The sequence below is a fragment of the Hetaerina americana genome, unplaced genomic scaffold, assembly GCF_022747635.1.
Source record: "Hetaerina americana unplaced genomic scaffold, ioHetAmer1.1.p SCAF_6, whole genome shotgun sequence".
Classification (NCBI taxonomy): Eukaryota; Metazoa; Arthropoda; class Insecta; order Odonata; family Calopterygidae; genus Hetaerina; species Hetaerina americana.
This window is the reverse complement of record NW_027287205.1, coordinates 19,657,663-19,676,035: the sequence shown is the minus strand read 5'-3', so window position 1 is coordinate 19,676,035 and position 18,373 is coordinate 19,657,663. Positions and strand designations below refer to the sequence as shown.

The following is an 18,373-nucleotide window of genomic DNA, read 5'->3' as shown; positions in this document are numbered from 1 at the left end:
AGAATCGTACCATCTCTTATTTTTGCTACTAATAGTAAAAATGGGATTCATTGAACTAAAGACACCAGTTTTCGAATAAAGGTGTTGATAGAGAGGTTTATGAAAATTGAATCTTGCCTTTTGTAAATGTTGTTTTGCGGACAGGGTTGATAAAATATTGAGTCGCAGTCGCCTAATCCCACGCAAGAAATTTATTTTATTTATTAGCCATACCTCTTATTTTTTCAACGAAAAAAGCAACAATTTTTTATTCTTGTACTAATACGTGACAACGCCTGTGTAACTTGTCGACGCTTTTAATAATTGATTGGACAAAATGTCTCCATAAAAGTGAATTTTCGATCATTCTATAATTTCCTTTGATAACCTGTCCAAAATAACGATGCACATGAAAACTGTACGCTATTTTCGAAAGTTTTTCATCACCAAATTGTAAATGTTCTAAAAAATTCTTATATTATTTTATAAAAGCTTAAATTTAAAGGTATTGATGGAAAATGGTAGGCTAGCTAATCCTCTTCTGTCTGAGAGGCAGAATGCCGTTAAATATCCTCAAATGTGTAATATCTCAATCAATGGCCGATTCCCACTACTATCACGTAATGTGCTTAGCCTTGGGGGACTATTCCCGTATCTTATTATCCATCATCTATCTGAATGGCCTATTTAAATACAATTCTACCAGTAAACCCTTACCATATGCCTATCACACCTCATGCCTTTGAAAGTCAGGACATCTGTGAATTCCATAAGCAAACGGCTAATAATTCCATGAATCTAGTTCTAATTGTGCTTCACTAATTATCTTCCACTATCGGCCTTAGAAATCACCCCACAGGTTGGTTTGACAGGTGAGGGTAAATTCAACTGCTAAGCCCAACAGTGCATGTGAAATTCACACATCAGGTTGGGGAGCCAGGTCCTCACCCTGTGGTTTTCGAGGAAGATCTCATACCTGCCAGCCCACTAGCTGAATTAATTAATTGATTCCCATTACATTCCCATTCCATTATTAGATTCCCCTCTCACACTTATTATTTAGGTATGTGATTAAAACAAAATTCAGAGTCGCCAAATCACACTGGTACCCATCATTGGGAAAGTATCTCTAGTAGATTTGTCCTTTGCTAACTAATAATTATAGTATTTATTGAAGCTTAAAGAAATTAAATTTGTCGAAATACATTAACACTTATCTTCTGGGAAAAAGGCAGTTACCTCGGGAAAGCATTTTCTTTGTATTAAAAAAATTAAATGTAATAGATCAGCTTTTTAATGAGCTTAAAGAAAACTTTTATGTTGTAGAATATGTAACTCTCTTGACAATAAAATTTTGCTGCAAAACTGGTCATGTGTTCCACCTTGCTGCATGAGGGCCACATAGTTGTAGAGAAGGCTCATAGGAAGGCAGATGTTTAATTGGCCTAGTATGCAAAAGAAATTAATTCAAATTTAAAGAACGTGTAGTGTGTAATAGATTAAAACAATGAGCTTCAAGCAACCAAAACTAGATTGTATCAAACCCTAAGCTACCTTTAATACCAAAGGCAGTACCCAAACTGCTATTTGAGAATATTACTGGAGAAATTTTGGACATGGAGCCACCATTCCTACTTCATGTTGGCAGATATTTTCTCTAAATGAATTAAGTTATGCCCATTGCCAAATAGACTGGAAATAGCACCTAAGTATCACATGCTTTCCCATTCATGGGATTCCTAGTCTTCCTTGTAAAAAACATTTTTATGATATAAAATCAAGAAATATGTTAAAGACTTTAATACAGAACTTGAAACTATTGCCTCTGCAGCCTCCACCCCCTTGCCCAGGGAACAACCATATGGGGGGAAAATAATGTTGATTAGTAATCCAATCTGTGGAAAAATGGAGAGTTAAAGCCTCACTTTAGCCATCCCCTGAAGAGGATATTTGGGAACTCCATCGAAGGGACTAAGTATCACCTGGCACAATTTTATTTGGCTGAGAGCCATGAGTTGTTAAGTAATTGGACCCTAAAGCCTGAATTAAATTAATCTCAATGAGTAATAGAGGCGTCCTCCTAAACTCTGAAATTTTGGGGGCACTAGAACAAAGCAACAGCAGTCGTAAAACAACCCGCGGGCTCTCCTGGGAGTATGGGGTGATATTATTATAAAAGGTAACCTGGTTTAGGTAGGTTTTTGGATGGACACAACTACCAAATAAATATTTTGTGACTCGTAACAAAACACAATCCAGCAACCTTGTCTACATCAGGTCCCTCTTCATCTCTTAGTACTTCCTTCATCCTGTCCAACATGCCTATCCTGTTCCTGCCCTTTCCTCATTCGCCTAACATTCTACCCTCTATTACAGTTTTCAGCATTCCACTGCCAGTCAATATGCCCTTCATCCATTTTTCCAGCCTCCATAGGATTTCTACCAACAAACCCCTCTCTTCATCCACCATACCAAGTACTTTGTTTTCCTCATTTGTTTTCCTTTTGGTCCATTTCACTTTCTCCATTCTTCTCCACACCCATATTTCAAAAGCCTCCAATCTACTTCGATCATCCTGCTTCAATGACCACATTTCCGGGTCATACATAACTACACTACATATCAAAGTTTTAACAAGTCTTTTCATAGCATCCTTACTCAGTGTCCTTGTCATCAGCTCCCTCTTCCTTGTGAATGCCTCTTTTCCTAGCGCACTTTTTCTCCTAGTGTCCCTGCTGCTTTGGCCGCATTGGTTCAAAATATTTCCTAAATACGTAAACTGTTCTACCTGCTCTAGTTTTTGCCCTCCTATTTTAATGTTTAGCTTGGCCTTTTTCTTTCTGGAAAATCGCATAACCTTTGTTTTATTAATATTGATTCTCATCCCATGTCTGTCGTACTGAATTTCCAATTCACTCAGCAATGCTTGCAACCCCTTAGCTGATTGACAAACTAAAGCTTGGTCATCAGCTAACCTAACTGATTTCAAGAATTCTCTGCTGACTTTCATTCCCACCTCCACTTCTTCCCATGCCCTTTCAATCATTTCTTCCACATATATGTTGAACAGCAACGATGATAATGTGCAACTCTGCCTTATACCTCTTTATAACACTGACCATCTGGACTCCCTGTTCCCCACTCGCACCTGAGCAGTCTGAGACATGTACAAGTTGCAGATTAGCCTCCTGCCCTCCAATCTATTCCTATTTTCTGCAACATACTGGTTAGTTTTTCCCAATTTACTCAATCAAGTGCTTTTTTGAAATCTATGAAACAGAAAAATACATCCTGATTGTATTCTATATTCCTCTCGATTAGTGATCTCATTACTGCAATAGCATCACCTGTACCTCTCCCCTTCCTAAAACCAAACTCATCATCCCCTAAGGAATCATTTGCCCTACTCTCTATTCTTTCGTTGATAATCCTGAGAACAACTTTAGCTGCATGGGATATCAAACTTATTGTTCTCTAGTCCTCACATGATGTAGCCTTTACCTTTTCTGGAATAGGAACTAACACTGATTTCACTAAGTCTTCCGGCCACATTCCTTCCTCGTAGATACAACAAATCAGCCCATATAAAGTCATCCTGCCACATATTCCTAAACATTTAAGTAGTTCCGTAGGAACGTTATCTACCCCCATGGCCTTATTTAGTTTCATCTCCCTTAATGCCCTTCCTATCTCTTCGTCGAGTATATCTGGACCTCTTCATCTACGTCATGTCCCTTTTCTATGTCTAACTTTGTTGGTCTAAGTTCTATACCGTACAGTTCTTCTATATATTCCTTTAATCTCTTTTGGATCTTTCCTATGTCAACTAATATCTTACCCACCTTATCTCTAACTGTTAGCATAGATCTTCCCTTCTTATTTCCCGATAATGATTAAACTTTCATATACAGCGCACCGATTTCACCCATCCACTGCAAACTTTCCATCTCCTTGCACTGTTTTCCACCATGCTTATTTTGCTTTATATGTTGACCTTCTCAATTTATTATTTAAGTCTTTGTACTTCATTTTGCCTAACTCTGTGTTTATATTCTACCATTTTCTTATCTCATTCGTCTTTGTAATCATCTCATCCGTGATCCATGGTTTCCATGTCCTTTTCCAGTTAACAGTTCCTATAGTGTCTTTTGTGGCTTTCCATTCCGATATCCATTTCTTGAAACATTCCCATTTTTCTTAAATAGTAGTCAGCTCTTTACTGTCCTCCTTGATTTTCGCGACAGCCTACTACTCCTTCCTTTGAAAAGGACGCTACATTTCATAACAACTAAATTGTGGTCAGAGTCTGCATCCGCTCCTGGGAAGCTGTGCAAATTGATCACACTGTTCCTAAACCTTGGCCTAACCAGAATATAATCTACTGATATTTTTCTGAGTCACCTGGCATTGTCCATGTATACCTACACCTTTTGTGGTGTCCAAACCAAGTGTTGGTGATGGCTAACCCGTCTCCTGCAGACAATTGCTTTCTTCCCGCGATAACTCCTTGTACCTAAACCGTAGTCCCCAACCCCATCTCTTCCTTCGCCTACCGCCGCATTCCAATCCACCATCATTATCAAATGTTTCCCTTCAGGAACACACGCGATTATGTCCTCTAACTGTTCGTATGTCCTATCGACCTCTTCCTCCTTATGGTTGCTTGGTGGCATGTATACGTGAACAATGACCAAGTTCGTCGGTTCTGCTTTTATCTCTACTAGTAATATTCTATCTGTTACCTGCTCTATGTCGACTACGCTTCTTCCTACCTCTTCATTTAATACTATGGCAACCCCTTGTTGGCTCTCGTCCCCTGCCGCTGTATATTATTCTATAATTATCACTCCAGTAATCTCTACTATCCTTTCATCTCACCTTGCAGACACCTAAAATATTTATATTTCCCCTTTCCATCTCTCGCTTAATATTCTGTAATTTTCCTGTCCTCAACATTGTCCTAACATTCCACGTTCCTATTCTAACTGCTTTGGTCTTCTTCTCCTCCTGCATCTTCTGACCTGCTGCTGTCGGTTTTTCCTTGCAAGGGTTTCGTGGGATTACGACAGCGGAAGCCTTGCCTTCCCTGCTGCCGGGCATGAAACATGGCCGATTGGGCCGAGCCCCGTAGTTGCCCGAATTCATATTCTGTAGTGTCCATCATTTTCATCTTTGGAATGATAATTGAGCTGGTTTCATATTGCCTCTATGGGGTGATAGTTTGTAGAATTGTACACAGTAAAAATTATGATAAATCATGCTTGCATGTTGGTGTGGACATCATGGCTTGTAAGAATGATAATTTGTACAATGATCAAAGTGACAAGAATATAGATAGAAGGGTATACATCATACCTTCTTCTTTACCTAGTATAACTATTGTGTGCATGCTATATTGTATGTGTTTGATCATTGTAAAAGGAAGATTTTAGCAGATTGTATGAAGATATGATTATATTGCTGTGAAATGTGATCTTAAGCTCCTACGCATAATTTGAGCCCAATACTATTTTTATCATCTTTTTTTGTAGAAGCATAAAATTATCATCTGTAAGATGCATTGCAGTCTCTGCATTAGAGTGCTTAAGTGAAAATAAAGTACTTTCTGAAGGGAAAAGTTCATTAAATTATTTTTGTATATATATACATATATATACATATATATATATATATCTATATATATATATATATATATATATATATATATATATATATATATTATTTAAACTGACATGTTAATAGCCGCATAGTGTTTCTAATTTTATGAATTTATTGGTTCATTTGTGATAAATTAATGTATATAACTACAGTGCTAATAACTCTTTGAAATATGTATTAGATTAAGTACAATGTTATTGTGACCTTGAGAGAAAATTATCATTAAAAAATCTCTTTCTTTGAAGTAACTAAAATTTGCAAATTGAATTTGCGAATTGAAGTAACTAAAATTAGAATACACCTATGAACAAAACAATATGGCAAATCGTAAGGATTAAGTATGTAATTAATAACTTGAAATATGACTGTAAAAAGTACACACTAAAATATAAGTACATACCCACTTCTTTATCCATGAGCCTGCCTGCAAGCAGGGCAAAGACTGGATACATGCAGATGAGCACGTATGTGATATGATGCATATGCAAATACATTTTACAGCCACAATTTACAAAAGGCTATGTTAGAAAATAAAGTTTTTCCGTTGAAGTTTACATTAGTTTATTTCAACTAATTAAATTGCGAGTCACAAGAATTCTTTTCAGCAACTCCATCCGTTTGGAATCCAAATCCATCTTCAATTTTATATTTCTCAGGTGTTTTTCTTGTCTTACGTTGCTACTGAACTCATTTCTCAATCTTAAGTCAATATGAAAATTGTTGGTTTTTACTAGTTTTTCCACTAATTTCATAGTGTCGGGCAGATTTGTAGACAAATCGTCAACTATGGGAATACATTTTATTTTCGTCTCTTCACTTGGTGCAACAAATGTATTTCTAGCCAAATGACAACAAACTTCATCATTGGTAAAATTCTCTGTGATATAAAATATTACTTTAGAACTCCTTTCAACAATCTCTTCGTAAGCTTCAAACTGATCTTTTCCAAGTGAAACAGCCTCGGAAACTATGTAACCAATTAATTGGAATCTACTTTCTATGTCTTTCTGGAATGCCAGAGCTTCACCGTAGTCGTCAGAGGCACAAATGATACAAAAGTCATACTGGTCTCCCAACTTAAAAGAGCACTTTTCATTCAATTCTTCTGATATTTCTGTCAGCAAACTATTCAAATGTTCAGATTTAATCTCAATTCTATTCACATATAACATATCCCTGAGAGTTTTCTCCAGTTCTTCTTGAGGCCAAGTTCCGAGGGGTTCGCTTGGCACGTCCAAAGCATTTGTTGGATAATCACCGATGGAAATGTCAACAGTAGATAGATTTTCCACTTCCCCTTTCCACTCGAGCCTCCGTGAACATTTGCAGACGCCAAGGATAATTTGTAGCACTGAATTAAATGACCTTAGTGACGATGATTGCATTTCTATCCAATTCATATATTCAGGCGTGTTAATAATTACCACGATGACTATTAAAACGAGGAATATGGTTGAGCCATGATTTTTTACTTCTTATAACTCTTCGTCACATACCTATGCATCTCATAATTCAGCAGCCTCAGGAACAAACGACTGCGATTTCTCTACGAATGGCTAAGTATCCCTAAAAGCGAGTTTTTTTTGCAGTCTTCAAACGGTAATAAGACTATTTTGACGATCTCGTTACTGAGAGAAAAGTTTTTGGAGTGTTAAAAAAAACAAGGATCACGTGACTCGGGCGGAGAATGGTGATGGGGAGCGGGCAAATTTACGGTGGTGCAAAGTCAACACTTTCCTAGTTTCGTCCCCCCTTCCACTAACTTTCCGCTTATCTGCATTACGGAAAATAGGAAACAGCGGAAAAAAAGGAGCCAGCGTTGGAGGAAGTCGCCGCCTAATACAAACGAGAAACCTATGAAGAAATCATTAAATACGTATTCGTTTAATAACTATTGTTGTCTTAGGTCCATATTCAGTTTTTTCGCAATGAATAATTACGTCGTGTATTTACAAAAATATAATTTAAGGAAATTCATCCGAAGTCAGATATGTGAACATTTCGTATACGTTAGAAGTTGAAGAGACTTTCATGTTAGGATTTTGCGTACTTTCATGCAGGCGACATTTTAGCTTGATTCAAACTTCTAACTGCATTTAGAGCAAGATATATATATCCTAAATGGCGCTCATACCCGAAGTGCGCCATCCGATCGGCAACCGTTCAACAAGCAGTTATCGGCACTGTAGGGAGGTAAACATTCGAAAGAAGCAGCAATCTGAGTTAATTGTTCATGAAAGTAAAGTTTTTAATGTACGTCACACATAAACGCTTCTGATTTCAGTTTTTAATCAGCTTAGAATGGCATATTTAAAAGCTCTTGGGAGTTCGCCCTTCCGTGCAAGTATGACGTGAGCTTTGTTACTTTTTCCTTTTTACGTATCAGTCGCATCCAGCTAGTTTTTAATTTTTCGTTTTATTATAGCGATCATTTTCACCCGTACTTTAAGTACCATTAAAAAAACAGAAAAGGAAAAGAACCTTCAAAAAAAACTTAGAGAAAAAACACCAATCGGTACGACCTCTATTTATTTCGCTTTCCTATTTCATTGTGTTTCTTGTTCGGAACAGTATCATGGGATTACTTAAAGCGTATGGAATATTTTATTATGTGGAATGAATGTATAATTGCTCAGCTTGAAAACTTATTTGGTTTGACAGGGAAACTTGATGAGTTGGAGGCAGGCAAGCATCCACATCAAGAAAAAGAACCTCTGACGCCATGGCCTAACAACGTAAATCCTAACACAGGTGAAGTGGGAGGTCCTCGTGGACCTGAACCAACTCGGTATGGCGACTGGGAGAGAAAGGGTAGAGTGACAGATTTCTGAAGTGTTACCCTACCCAATTGTGATTTTAGGTGACCAAGATTAAAATACTTATTTTTATGTTAAGGTCAGTTATGTTAAGGTAAAAGTGGTTATTACATCAGTGTTGTAGTATTACAATGATTCTAATGCCTAGAGTTCTGGGAATGGGCTTTCCAGGGGAGGGGGTTCTGGTGGAACCTTCTACAAGGACTATCATTTCTTTATTGCAGCCATTGTTTATGAAGAAAGTATTTTAATTATCCTTGAACGCCTAAGAACTCATAGCGCAAATGATCATTGTATGCGAAACCATTGCTCCAGAAATTCCTAATCATTTACCAACTGTTTAATAAGTTTTATAACATTGGTTTCATTCTGCTGTATGTTTTCTGATACCTGTAAGCTAAAAAACATTCATGGTATTATACTTTTTTTCGGTATAAACACAATTTAAATAATCAGCATGCATTCAAAGTGAAAACCGCTTTCAATCAACCTAGATGCATTATTTTAGGAAAAGGTATCAGCAAGACATTAATGATAACGCCAATGATTAGATGAGATTGAGATGATTTAATTTCTAATTCATCCTTATAAAAGTATGATACCTGGATTTGGGAATGTCAAAAATCTTAGTATTTCATTTATATATTTGGAATCCAGTTTCACAGAACAATAAAGTTTCTCCACATCAGAATTAAAATTTTCCGGCATCAATCCATATGAACTTTTGATTTTTCCTTGTTCTACTTATGAAGTTGAAAGGTTTTTAGTAAATTGAAATGATTTTTTTCATCATGTTTTATCACCAGAGTTTTGTTTTCATTGCAAGAAATGCATTGAATTGTGAAGCATTGCATTGTAAGAAAATGAAGCTGAATTTTTATCATTTCAAAGAAAACGGCAGAAAATGCTGTAACAAAAACTTGAGCACTTGCATGCTGACATGAAGGCAAATAAATAAAATCAGAAATTAAAAAGTTTGGCTTGGGGTAGTTCTCTCATTTGTTAATTCCACAGCCAAATATGAATGAGCACATATGAAAGGATTGGAACTATAAACGAAGGATTTTGGGGATTCACAGTGTATTTTTACCCCAGCGCTCAGCCTGACTTCATTTCTGTCAAAGTTGAAATGATAACCATTTTGGGTTTTATGTCTTTATTAAATTAATTTTTAACATGAATGAATTCATGTGAAACCTATGTATATGACACTGGACAAGGATAATGGAAGGAGATAAGAGAGAAATTTGAATGTAATGACATGAACTAGAAATTCTTAGCCAATTCTCTTCATTTTCCAAATGGTTATTAGCAGATTTTTACTAGAGCCATAGGGCTCCAATGTGGATTAAATATACTGTCAAGAAGAAAGCTAAAAATAAGAAATGTTGGAATAGCCAATAGTTGATTTTCACAGCATGACCCTCTAATAGAAGAGGGAAGGACGAGCTATCTGAAACAATGGTATACATGCCCATGACACTTAGAAATTATGTAAACTGGAGCAAGCATTTTCTCTACACAATGAAAAAAAATCTGCAGCTGCCAATTAAGTAGCCATTTTAATTTCAAACAGTGACATAGCTAGAAAGAAATGATGATTGTAATTCAAGAAGTAATTTTATTAGTGAATTGTGTAAGTATGGAAACTTATGTATTTCAATGATAAAATTACTTCATGTGTATTCTTAATATTATCATAATTTTATGCTTGGTAATATGAGTAATGTTTGTATGTAATATAACATCCTTTGAATAGTCAAGCTATTTTTCTGTATCAGTTTTCTAGGGAAGATAAATTTTGCTAATTCTTTCAAATACGTCGGGTTCCCCTAGCAAGAGCCATTTGTTTCACTAGACTTCTTCAAAAGGCTGTTATTGATGGAAAAAATCATCAACATAGAATAAAAAAATATAATTTAATTAAAGCGTATTATTTTAGCATATTTTATTTGTACACTTGCCATCTATTGATAAGCAGTGCTTCAATTGTAAATGGTGTACTTTTTACAGTTGCTAACCCGTTGCATGGCTGAACATGGAGGCAGACTTCTAACTTCCTGCCCACATAATCCCCTTTATGTTATTGTTCTCAAACTATGAAATGGTGTATGAATCTTGTAACAAAGAAACATGTGATTAGTAATTATCATAACACCTATGTCAGATTGTATTTTAATCAATAAAATTTTATTTTTTAATAACATTGCAAAAATTATATCCTATATTTGTGTATGTATGAATATGCAACAAATCTCCGGACAAATAAATGTATTATTATTATTATTATTATGGTACTGAAATTCCTGCACTTGAAGTACATTTTATGTAGACATCAGTTTATAATACTGAAACCATGTCCCTAATAAAATGATAAGGGGTTCACAACTTGGAATTTAACTTGCGCTCATTAACAGAAAGTAAGTAAATGTCAGCTTTACTAAAGGGAATGGTTATAGTTGAAAAGTAACTCTTGAAATGCAGTACTGGCTTATTAATTTACAGGAGTTCTTTGTGACAAATGTATTGATGGATATTTGCTTCGTTTCAGTGTGTACTGAAATAAATGTAGTGGTGACAGAAATTACTAAAGCTAATACCATGTCACTGTTGCTGGTACCCCATTTTTTTCTGCATTTTTCAGTTATCAACTTCACTTAAATAGTTGATGGACACAACATTTTGAGAAAAACCCTCAACCAGCTCCAGGATCAATTGGCTTCTGAAGACATATCTGATTACCAATTCAGTAGTGTCTAATTTCATATGACACGATGAATAGTTATGTTTATGGAATTCAGAAATCCCATAATTATATTGCACTGAAAACTGCTCTTTGCCATGTTTAGGTATTGTGAAATTTGAGTCAAGCATTGACTTAAAAACAGGGTAAATTATATGTGTGCATTTGGAGTTATTTTGTCAATGGATGTAATTAAAATAATATTAGAACACATGAATGATGTATTTTTCCATTTTGCAAGATGACTATAATTTTTTCTCAGGTTAAATTATTTATTAAATGTTCTGAGGAAGAAAGAAAAGTACAGTTGAGGGCCCAAAAACATCCAATTCACTTTGGTGGTATGTAATTCATATTTCATTGAACTTAGGAGATAATGGTGGTAAAATTTTATTTACAATAGAATGATTAATTTGCAATACCTTTAAAAGATATTATGGAGATAGGTTAAGCCTATTTCATCATGTAGCTTAAGTGTCCCAACTATGAGTGACTAGCGAATACTTGCATCTAAGCTTGGCTCTAGGCTATTATCTCGTGTGGTTTTTAAATTTATACATGTGTCATGTTAAGTTGTTAAAATCATTTGTTCCTGATTACCGTAAGTACAAATTTCCTAAGGTATGTGGAATGTCAGGTATATTAAGTCTGCATTAAGCCTTTCAAAGTATTAATAATTGCAATTATTTAGTCTTCTCTCATTGCCTTGGTGATTATATACGAAAGGTAGCTATGATGGGTGTTGACTCATTACTTAATATTGCCATTCTAAATATTGTGGCCTCCATTTTACGATAATAGAAAAACTTTTCACTCAATTCTCACGTACAAGTTATTAATACAAGCAATTATGCTAATGATCAGAGGATAAATTAATGACTTGTGCGCCTCATATGTGTATTCATTAAACAGAGCAGCCAAAAATGGCACAGTAGCTTTTACTGATTGACTATAGTAATACAAAAAGGAGTAATGAAAATGAACAAAAAAATCACAGCAGGAATATTAGAAGACAGTAGGAGAGCATAGAGGCAAGCGCAGGGGGCTAAATGTTTATGTGATGTTCAAGGTAACAGGTGAAAATGTGGATGGAGAAAGAGCTTTTTGGGAGAGCTTCATGGTGAGGGAATTCAATGTGGTGGGGATTTGTTAGAATCGGGAACGTTGGGAGATCGAGAGTTGTGCCTTGTTAAGGCAGAACATGATTTGAGAAGGAAGAAAGTTGTTGGTGTGGAGATCAATCGAAGATACTGTTTAAGAACTTCATATCAGATGGTAATCTATGGCAGAAGAGATGAAAGGGCTGAATTTCTGATCGAAGGGGAGGAATAATGGGTAATGGCAAAGAACCAGTTGGTATAGTAACCCTATAGTTGGGCAAGCGGTAGACCAGATAGTTGAAAATTACTCTAGAATGGGGAGGACACAGCCAAAATTACATCATTCTAAGGGCAAAAGGATAATAAACATCAATGTGGAAGTACCCCAACTATGGTCTGCAACTTCCTGAAATATTTTTGATGTACTTGCAAAAGGTAAGGTTCGCGTTAAAGATTACACCTAAGAAACAGGGTGAACTCTAGAGTGGGGACAAATAGATAAATGTCGGACAGGGTTATTTGAAAGGGTGTGCAAGGGCAAAAAAAGTTGGCACTTTGAAGAGGTCAGAGCTGAATTTGAGGGGTGAGGGTACATAAGGGCCATTTGGAGTTCTGGGCAGAAATTAAATAAAGAGTAGATAGTAGGGAATTGGATGGGCCATCAATTTGCTTGAAAATGTTTACAATTAACTGCATATTGCAAAATGTTGCATCCAAGGGTAGTGACATTTTCAACAAGATCACCTGTATCTAGTAAAAAGAGGTGGCCAAGGACACTGCCCTGAGATACTCTGGATAGGTGGAAATACCATCAATTAGTATATGCTGATTGTGAGAGCCTAGAAAGCTGTGGATAAAAGATAGAAAAATGCTGTGGATTTTATATTGATGCTTGACCTTTAAACAATAGGGAGTGGTGAATGCAGTCCTATGCTTTGGAGAAGACGATGTAACAAACAAGTGGCGAGTCAAGCTCCAGAGTTTGTGATGTAATGGTGTAGGAAGACCAGACTAGTAGGCAAGATTCACCTTGGAGAAAGCTGTGCTGATGGGGAGAGAAGTAAGGGAGGATAAAGTGAAGAAGTTGATGCACTCAAGAGTGTATTGAGAGCACAGTCAACGAGGAGATTGGATGGTAGTTCTTAACTGAACCTGAAGCACCAGATTTTAGTAATGGGGTTACATTAGCAATCTTTCCATTGAGAAGTGAAGGAACTACTGGAGAAAATTCAGTAGAAGAGAATGGAGATACCACAGTATAGAGTGACGAAGCAGTGGGATCAAGAAAAATATAACATTTAATCAAATGCACTAGATTTAAAAGAAGGTAATGTGATTAAATAGTTAATTTCCAGAGGATTGTTTGAAACAATATCGGGATGGTGGGCAAATAGGTTGAATCTGCAGGTTAGGTTACGATAAAGCATAATTATTATTAGGTAATCTACCGGTTAAGGTAGTTTTGGTTGGATACAACCACAAAATAAATATTTTGTTTCTCCTGACAAAACATAACATCCTACTCTGCAACAATTTCCTCTTCATTTCTGTGTCCTTCCTCACTTCATCCCATCCAACATTCCTATCCTGTTCCTGCCCTTTCCTTGTTTACCTAACATTCTCCCCTATATTAGTCTTCCGCATCTCACTGCCAATCAATACCCCCTTCATTTCTCCTGCCTCCTTAGGATTTCTCCCAACAATCCCCTCTCCTAACCCACCATACCTAGTACTTCCTCATTTGTTTTCCTTTCGGTCCACTTAACCTTCTCCACTCCCACATTTCAAAAGCCTTCAATCTACTTCTATTATTCTGCTTCATTGACCCTGTTTCCACGTTGTACTTAACTACGCTCCATATCCAAGTTTCGACAAGTCTGTTCTTAACATCCTTACTCAGGCTCACTAGAGAAAAGGACATCCAACTTTAGTCCAACGTCGAGAGCTTAGTGGTACGAGAGTGGATGAAAGTATCACATTAATTGGTAATTTAGGTACACTTAGGTCAAAAAGGGTAGAAAAATATGAGGATACTCTCTTAAGACTCAAGGTCCTTATGACTACTGATAAGCCAAAGGAATGAAATAGAGTATCTAATTTATCACACTGTGCAGAAGTATGAAAAAATAAGCATTGAAATCACCAAAAACGATTAATCAATTTTACTATTAAATATTATCTTATCTGAATAGCATCACCATGGTTATTTCTAAGAGTACTGGAAGATGCACTGAGCAATCCATAGGCAACTAGTGAATCCCAAGTTCTTTTCAACCTGAATATCACAGCAGCACATTTGTGTATCTTTTCAATACTATTGCTAAATTTAACCGCCGAAATACTGTAGTTACAGAGGACTTGCAATAAATGGCAACACCACCACCTCCACTGTCAGTCCTACAAAATGAAGTAACTAAGCTCATTTCATTAATTGCCTAACACAATTTCAACCAGTGTATATACCTCTCCACTTCTATTTATTCTAACAATTGAAAAAAACAGCATACTCTCATTTAGGAGAACATTTCACGGTTACAAATGAATACCTCAATGAAAACTTACCTGGCAGTCATATTATATCAGCACATAGGAATTCCCAGTAGTTTACTGTACCAAATACAAACCTTCAAGTTTATCCATAAGGACACCCTTATCTTTCTCCCATATTGCAAACACAAGCACAGATCCATCATCATAAATAAGCACTGTTATGTCTCAGTGTCATCCAAGTGCAGGTTGCTAGAAAGCACTGGCAAAAAATTTATTACAATAGCTACAAGCCTTCAGGGAGGTTACCTTGTCAATGCTGTTTCCTGTATTCTTTCAAACCAAGTTCAGAAAGGTATTGAGCATAGCTATTGAACCCATTAACTTAAGGAAACCAAAGTTTCCAGGGTTCCACATCTCATACACTCCAGCACACAATCTATTCTGAGAACATTGACATCACCGTAATGGATGAGCAATTGCCTCATTTTTGGCAGTGAACAATACTGTACTCATCAGATTTCAAGGAGCACAACAGTAACGATTGCATGACTCACTTCTTAAGTAACCAAATCTTATGTCATTTATTAAAAAATCACACTCAAAATAATAAAATAATATTATGGATTTAGATATTTTATTTTATGCCAAAACAAAATGCACATTCACTTCAGTGGAATAAAACGGGAACTGTGAGTGGCACCAATACCAGGGCGACCATGCTTGACAGGCTTGTATGTGACACTGAACTCTCCAAGGTAATGGCCAATCATCTCGGGCTGTAAACAACAGGCAATTGGATTTAGATTTTTTTGAATGCATTGACACTTTATTCATTGGGGAATGGAAATCCAAACCAACCTTAATTTCAATCTGAGTGAAAGTCCTTCCATTGTACACACCAACAATGCTCCCAACCATCTCGGGGACTATGATCATGTTGCGAAGGTGTGTTTTTACTACCTCAGGCTTTTCATTTGGGGGCGCTTCCTTCTTTGCCTTGCGCAGTTTCTTGACCAGAGCCATTGGTTTTCTTTTCAGGCCCCTTGAAAAACGCCTCCTAGCCCTGGAGTGCATCAGCTCCATGAGCTGCTCCCTACACAAAGACGTAAATCGTGACAAGTTAGATACAAACGCTTATAATTTAAATATTAGTTCAATAAATTGTCAGTCTGCAAAAATATGTAATCTATTGCCTCCTTATATAAGTGATGGATACAACAGCCATGTTAATCACATTTAGGATTAACAACTTCATGAACTTTACAATTTTTCTGACTAATGAAATTAAAAACTATATCAGTAATCACCCCTAATGCTTAATTCCTCAATACCTAAATTAACATTAAAACAGATGTATGTTCCACCTGGAGTATTTTTGCCACTCCAATATAATGCATGCAGTATATATTGAATTTATAAGCAAATTCTTGACCATCAATAATAAGTAGAATAATTAAAACATAAGGGCCTGAAAATTAATAGAAACTATCAAATGGTCACACGATGGAAGTTGAAATAGAGAGGATTTTCCAAGATCTAATAGAAGGTAGAAATATGTTAATTGTACTGTTCTTGGCCATTTAAATGAGTTTTCTGGAGTGTAATTGTCAGTTTATATCAATCAGCAACCACCATACACATTGACTTAAAGCACCTTTGATGATAGTAGGCCTGGTTCATTCGGTGGTCTTTCGATTGTGAAGAAGCCAGCTACCAATTTAAATTATAAAATTAAACCCGTCACCGATTTAGGTATCTTTTTCCTTGTTTTCAACACCACCACACAAAATGTACGCAAATTTTACAAATTCAATGGTCCAACAAATAGAAATGCGATGATAAATTGTCTACAACTAGGAATATTCGCAAAATTAAACAAAGAATGTCATCATCATTAACACAATACAATGATGTAATAGTCATAAAACTCCGTAAAGGTTTCATTAGAACAGTAACATCAATAAAAATGCATTTATAAATAAATATACTTCGCACATACTGAGTATATCAAAGCATTGTTTGCGTATATTATTCGTGACAATGAATATTAAGAACCACACATGAAATAGCTACTCCTGGTTATTGTTGAACATGCATAATAGGCAGTCAACAAGAATTTACAGGCTTAATACCCAAATTTGAGATTCCACTGAGATTTCTTACTAAAACAAACAACGGTACGATCAGCCACCCCACCATACCGATCCCGCTAGATATTGTGTGTACCGACGTAATTTAGCTCGCAGAAATGGCCAAAGTAGTATAATCTTAATTTTTAAAAACCACTCACGTTGGCATATCCAGCAGTTGGTCTAAGTCAACACCCCGGAAGGTGAACTTCCTGAAGGTCCTCTTCGCCTTCTTTTGGGTCTCCTCTGTTTGCTAAGTAAAGAAACAACAAAATTTAACTTCAAGCATCGCAATGTTCGGCGGGGATTGAAACTTTTAACACAATTCTTTCCGGCCCAGAGATGACCACATTTCCTCAAATCGTACATACACTGGTCCAATACTCGCAAAGGCAAGCATAAGTAAAAATGAGACCATAAATTATTGAACGCAAATAAACTGCTTTTAAGATTACACGTAATTTTCTTAACAACTAACTTAACAAAAATTTTATATTGCTAACATAGTGACATCCATACGAAGTTGCATGAATGCCACCTGGCACTAAGATCTCGTTAATTCTTAGACTCACAACCAAGGGTGTTTATGAATAATTTTCATGATAACATTGTATTTTTTTGTTTATAACAAGGTCATTTTTTATAAGATCCAGAGCAGGATTGCAGGATAACATACAGATTTACTCGGTAAAACACACTTACCTCTGCCATGTTTCCGCCTTGAAGAGTGAACGGGCGACTTCCGCTTTTGCGCTACTCTCTTTTCCGTTTTTTGACAAAAGAAGAATGAAACATTTAGCGGTTGATTTTTAACTACGAATTATTATTTTCCCTTGAGTCTTTGATTTCATCGGTTTTTTCATTGGTAAAATTTCAAGTTTAGACATTTAGTCTAAGAGTATTTTAAAATTGTAGTTTATGAGTGTTATGGCTTATATCTATGTTTTGCTAAAATGAATGCTGTAATAGAAAATCAGTGGAAAAGCTAGAGGATAATTGCTATTCAAATTCTATTTTTAATTGCATTCCTCATTACCAGGGACGTGGAGTATGCTGTATTTATCAATTGCATAGCCTTTCAAGTTTTTAATTAAAAAAGAGGACGGAATTAAATTATATGTAAGTATTAAGAATGACATTCATTTACTAACAATGGTGAATTTCTATGTACTACAATTTCTTATTATAATAATGTTATGTGTGTGATGAACTTAACTTGCGTGGACCATAGATTTTACATTTAATTAACTTTGTTATTGCAATCAACGTGAGTTTCCATTTTGTGATATATTTATTTAAAAATTACACATTTTCAATGATAAATTTGCATTATAAGTTGAATGCACTGAATATTATTGTAAGTTTATGGGAAGTCCATTTATATATTAATGGGAACTTAAATGGCTTTAATTATCGATATGGTAAAAATTTTGTTTTTGATCAAACCCAAATCTATTT

General features: G+C 35.8%; 2 protein-coding genes across 7 annotated transcripts; one reads left to right on the top strand and one right to left on the bottom strand.

The window, feature by feature from the left end:
* The first annotated feature begins 7,746 nt into the window (after positions 1-7,746).
* On the top strand, positions 7,747-11,400 carry LOC139695423 (succinate dehydrogenase assembly factor 4, mitochondrial-like). 6 transcript variants are annotated; one of them, XM_071594173.1, is made up of 4 exons: positions 7,747-7,830; positions 7,922-7,981; positions 8,063-8,152; positions 8,299-10,657. In XM_071594173.1, exons 2-4 carry the CDS (start codon positions 7,939-7,941, stop codon positions 8,466-8,468), a joined length of 303 nt encoding a protein of 100 aa, XP_071450274.1. In that variant the 5' UTR covers positions 7,747-7,830; positions 7,922-7,938; the 3' UTR covers positions 8,469-10,657. The 6 variants fall into 6 exon arrangements, 3 of the variants coding, with proteins under 3 accessions (XP_071450274.1, XP_071450277.1, XP_071450276.1); XM_071594176.1 differs by adding an exon at positions 11,098-11,400 and having other exon boundaries at positions 7,787-7,981; positions 8,299-8,497; XR_011702314.1 differs by adding an exon at positions 11,119-11,400 and having other exon boundaries at positions 7,788-7,981; positions 8,299-8,532.
* A 4,003-nt stretch (positions 11,401-15,403) lies between these two features.
* On the bottom strand, positions 15,404-17,682 carry RpS15 (ribosomal protein S15). Its single transcript, XM_071594172.1, has 4 exons — positions 17,618-17,682; positions 17,077-17,168; positions 15,645-15,879; positions 15,404-15,562 (listed from the first exon to the last, which is right to left on the bottom strand). The coding sequence occupies exons 1-4, from the start codon at positions 17,624-17,626 to the stop codon at positions 15,449-15,451; spliced, it is 450 nt and encodes a 149-aa protein (XP_071450273.1). The 5' UTR covers positions 17,627-17,682; the 3' UTR covers positions 15,404-15,448.
* Positions 17,683-18,373: the final 691 nt, after the last annotated feature.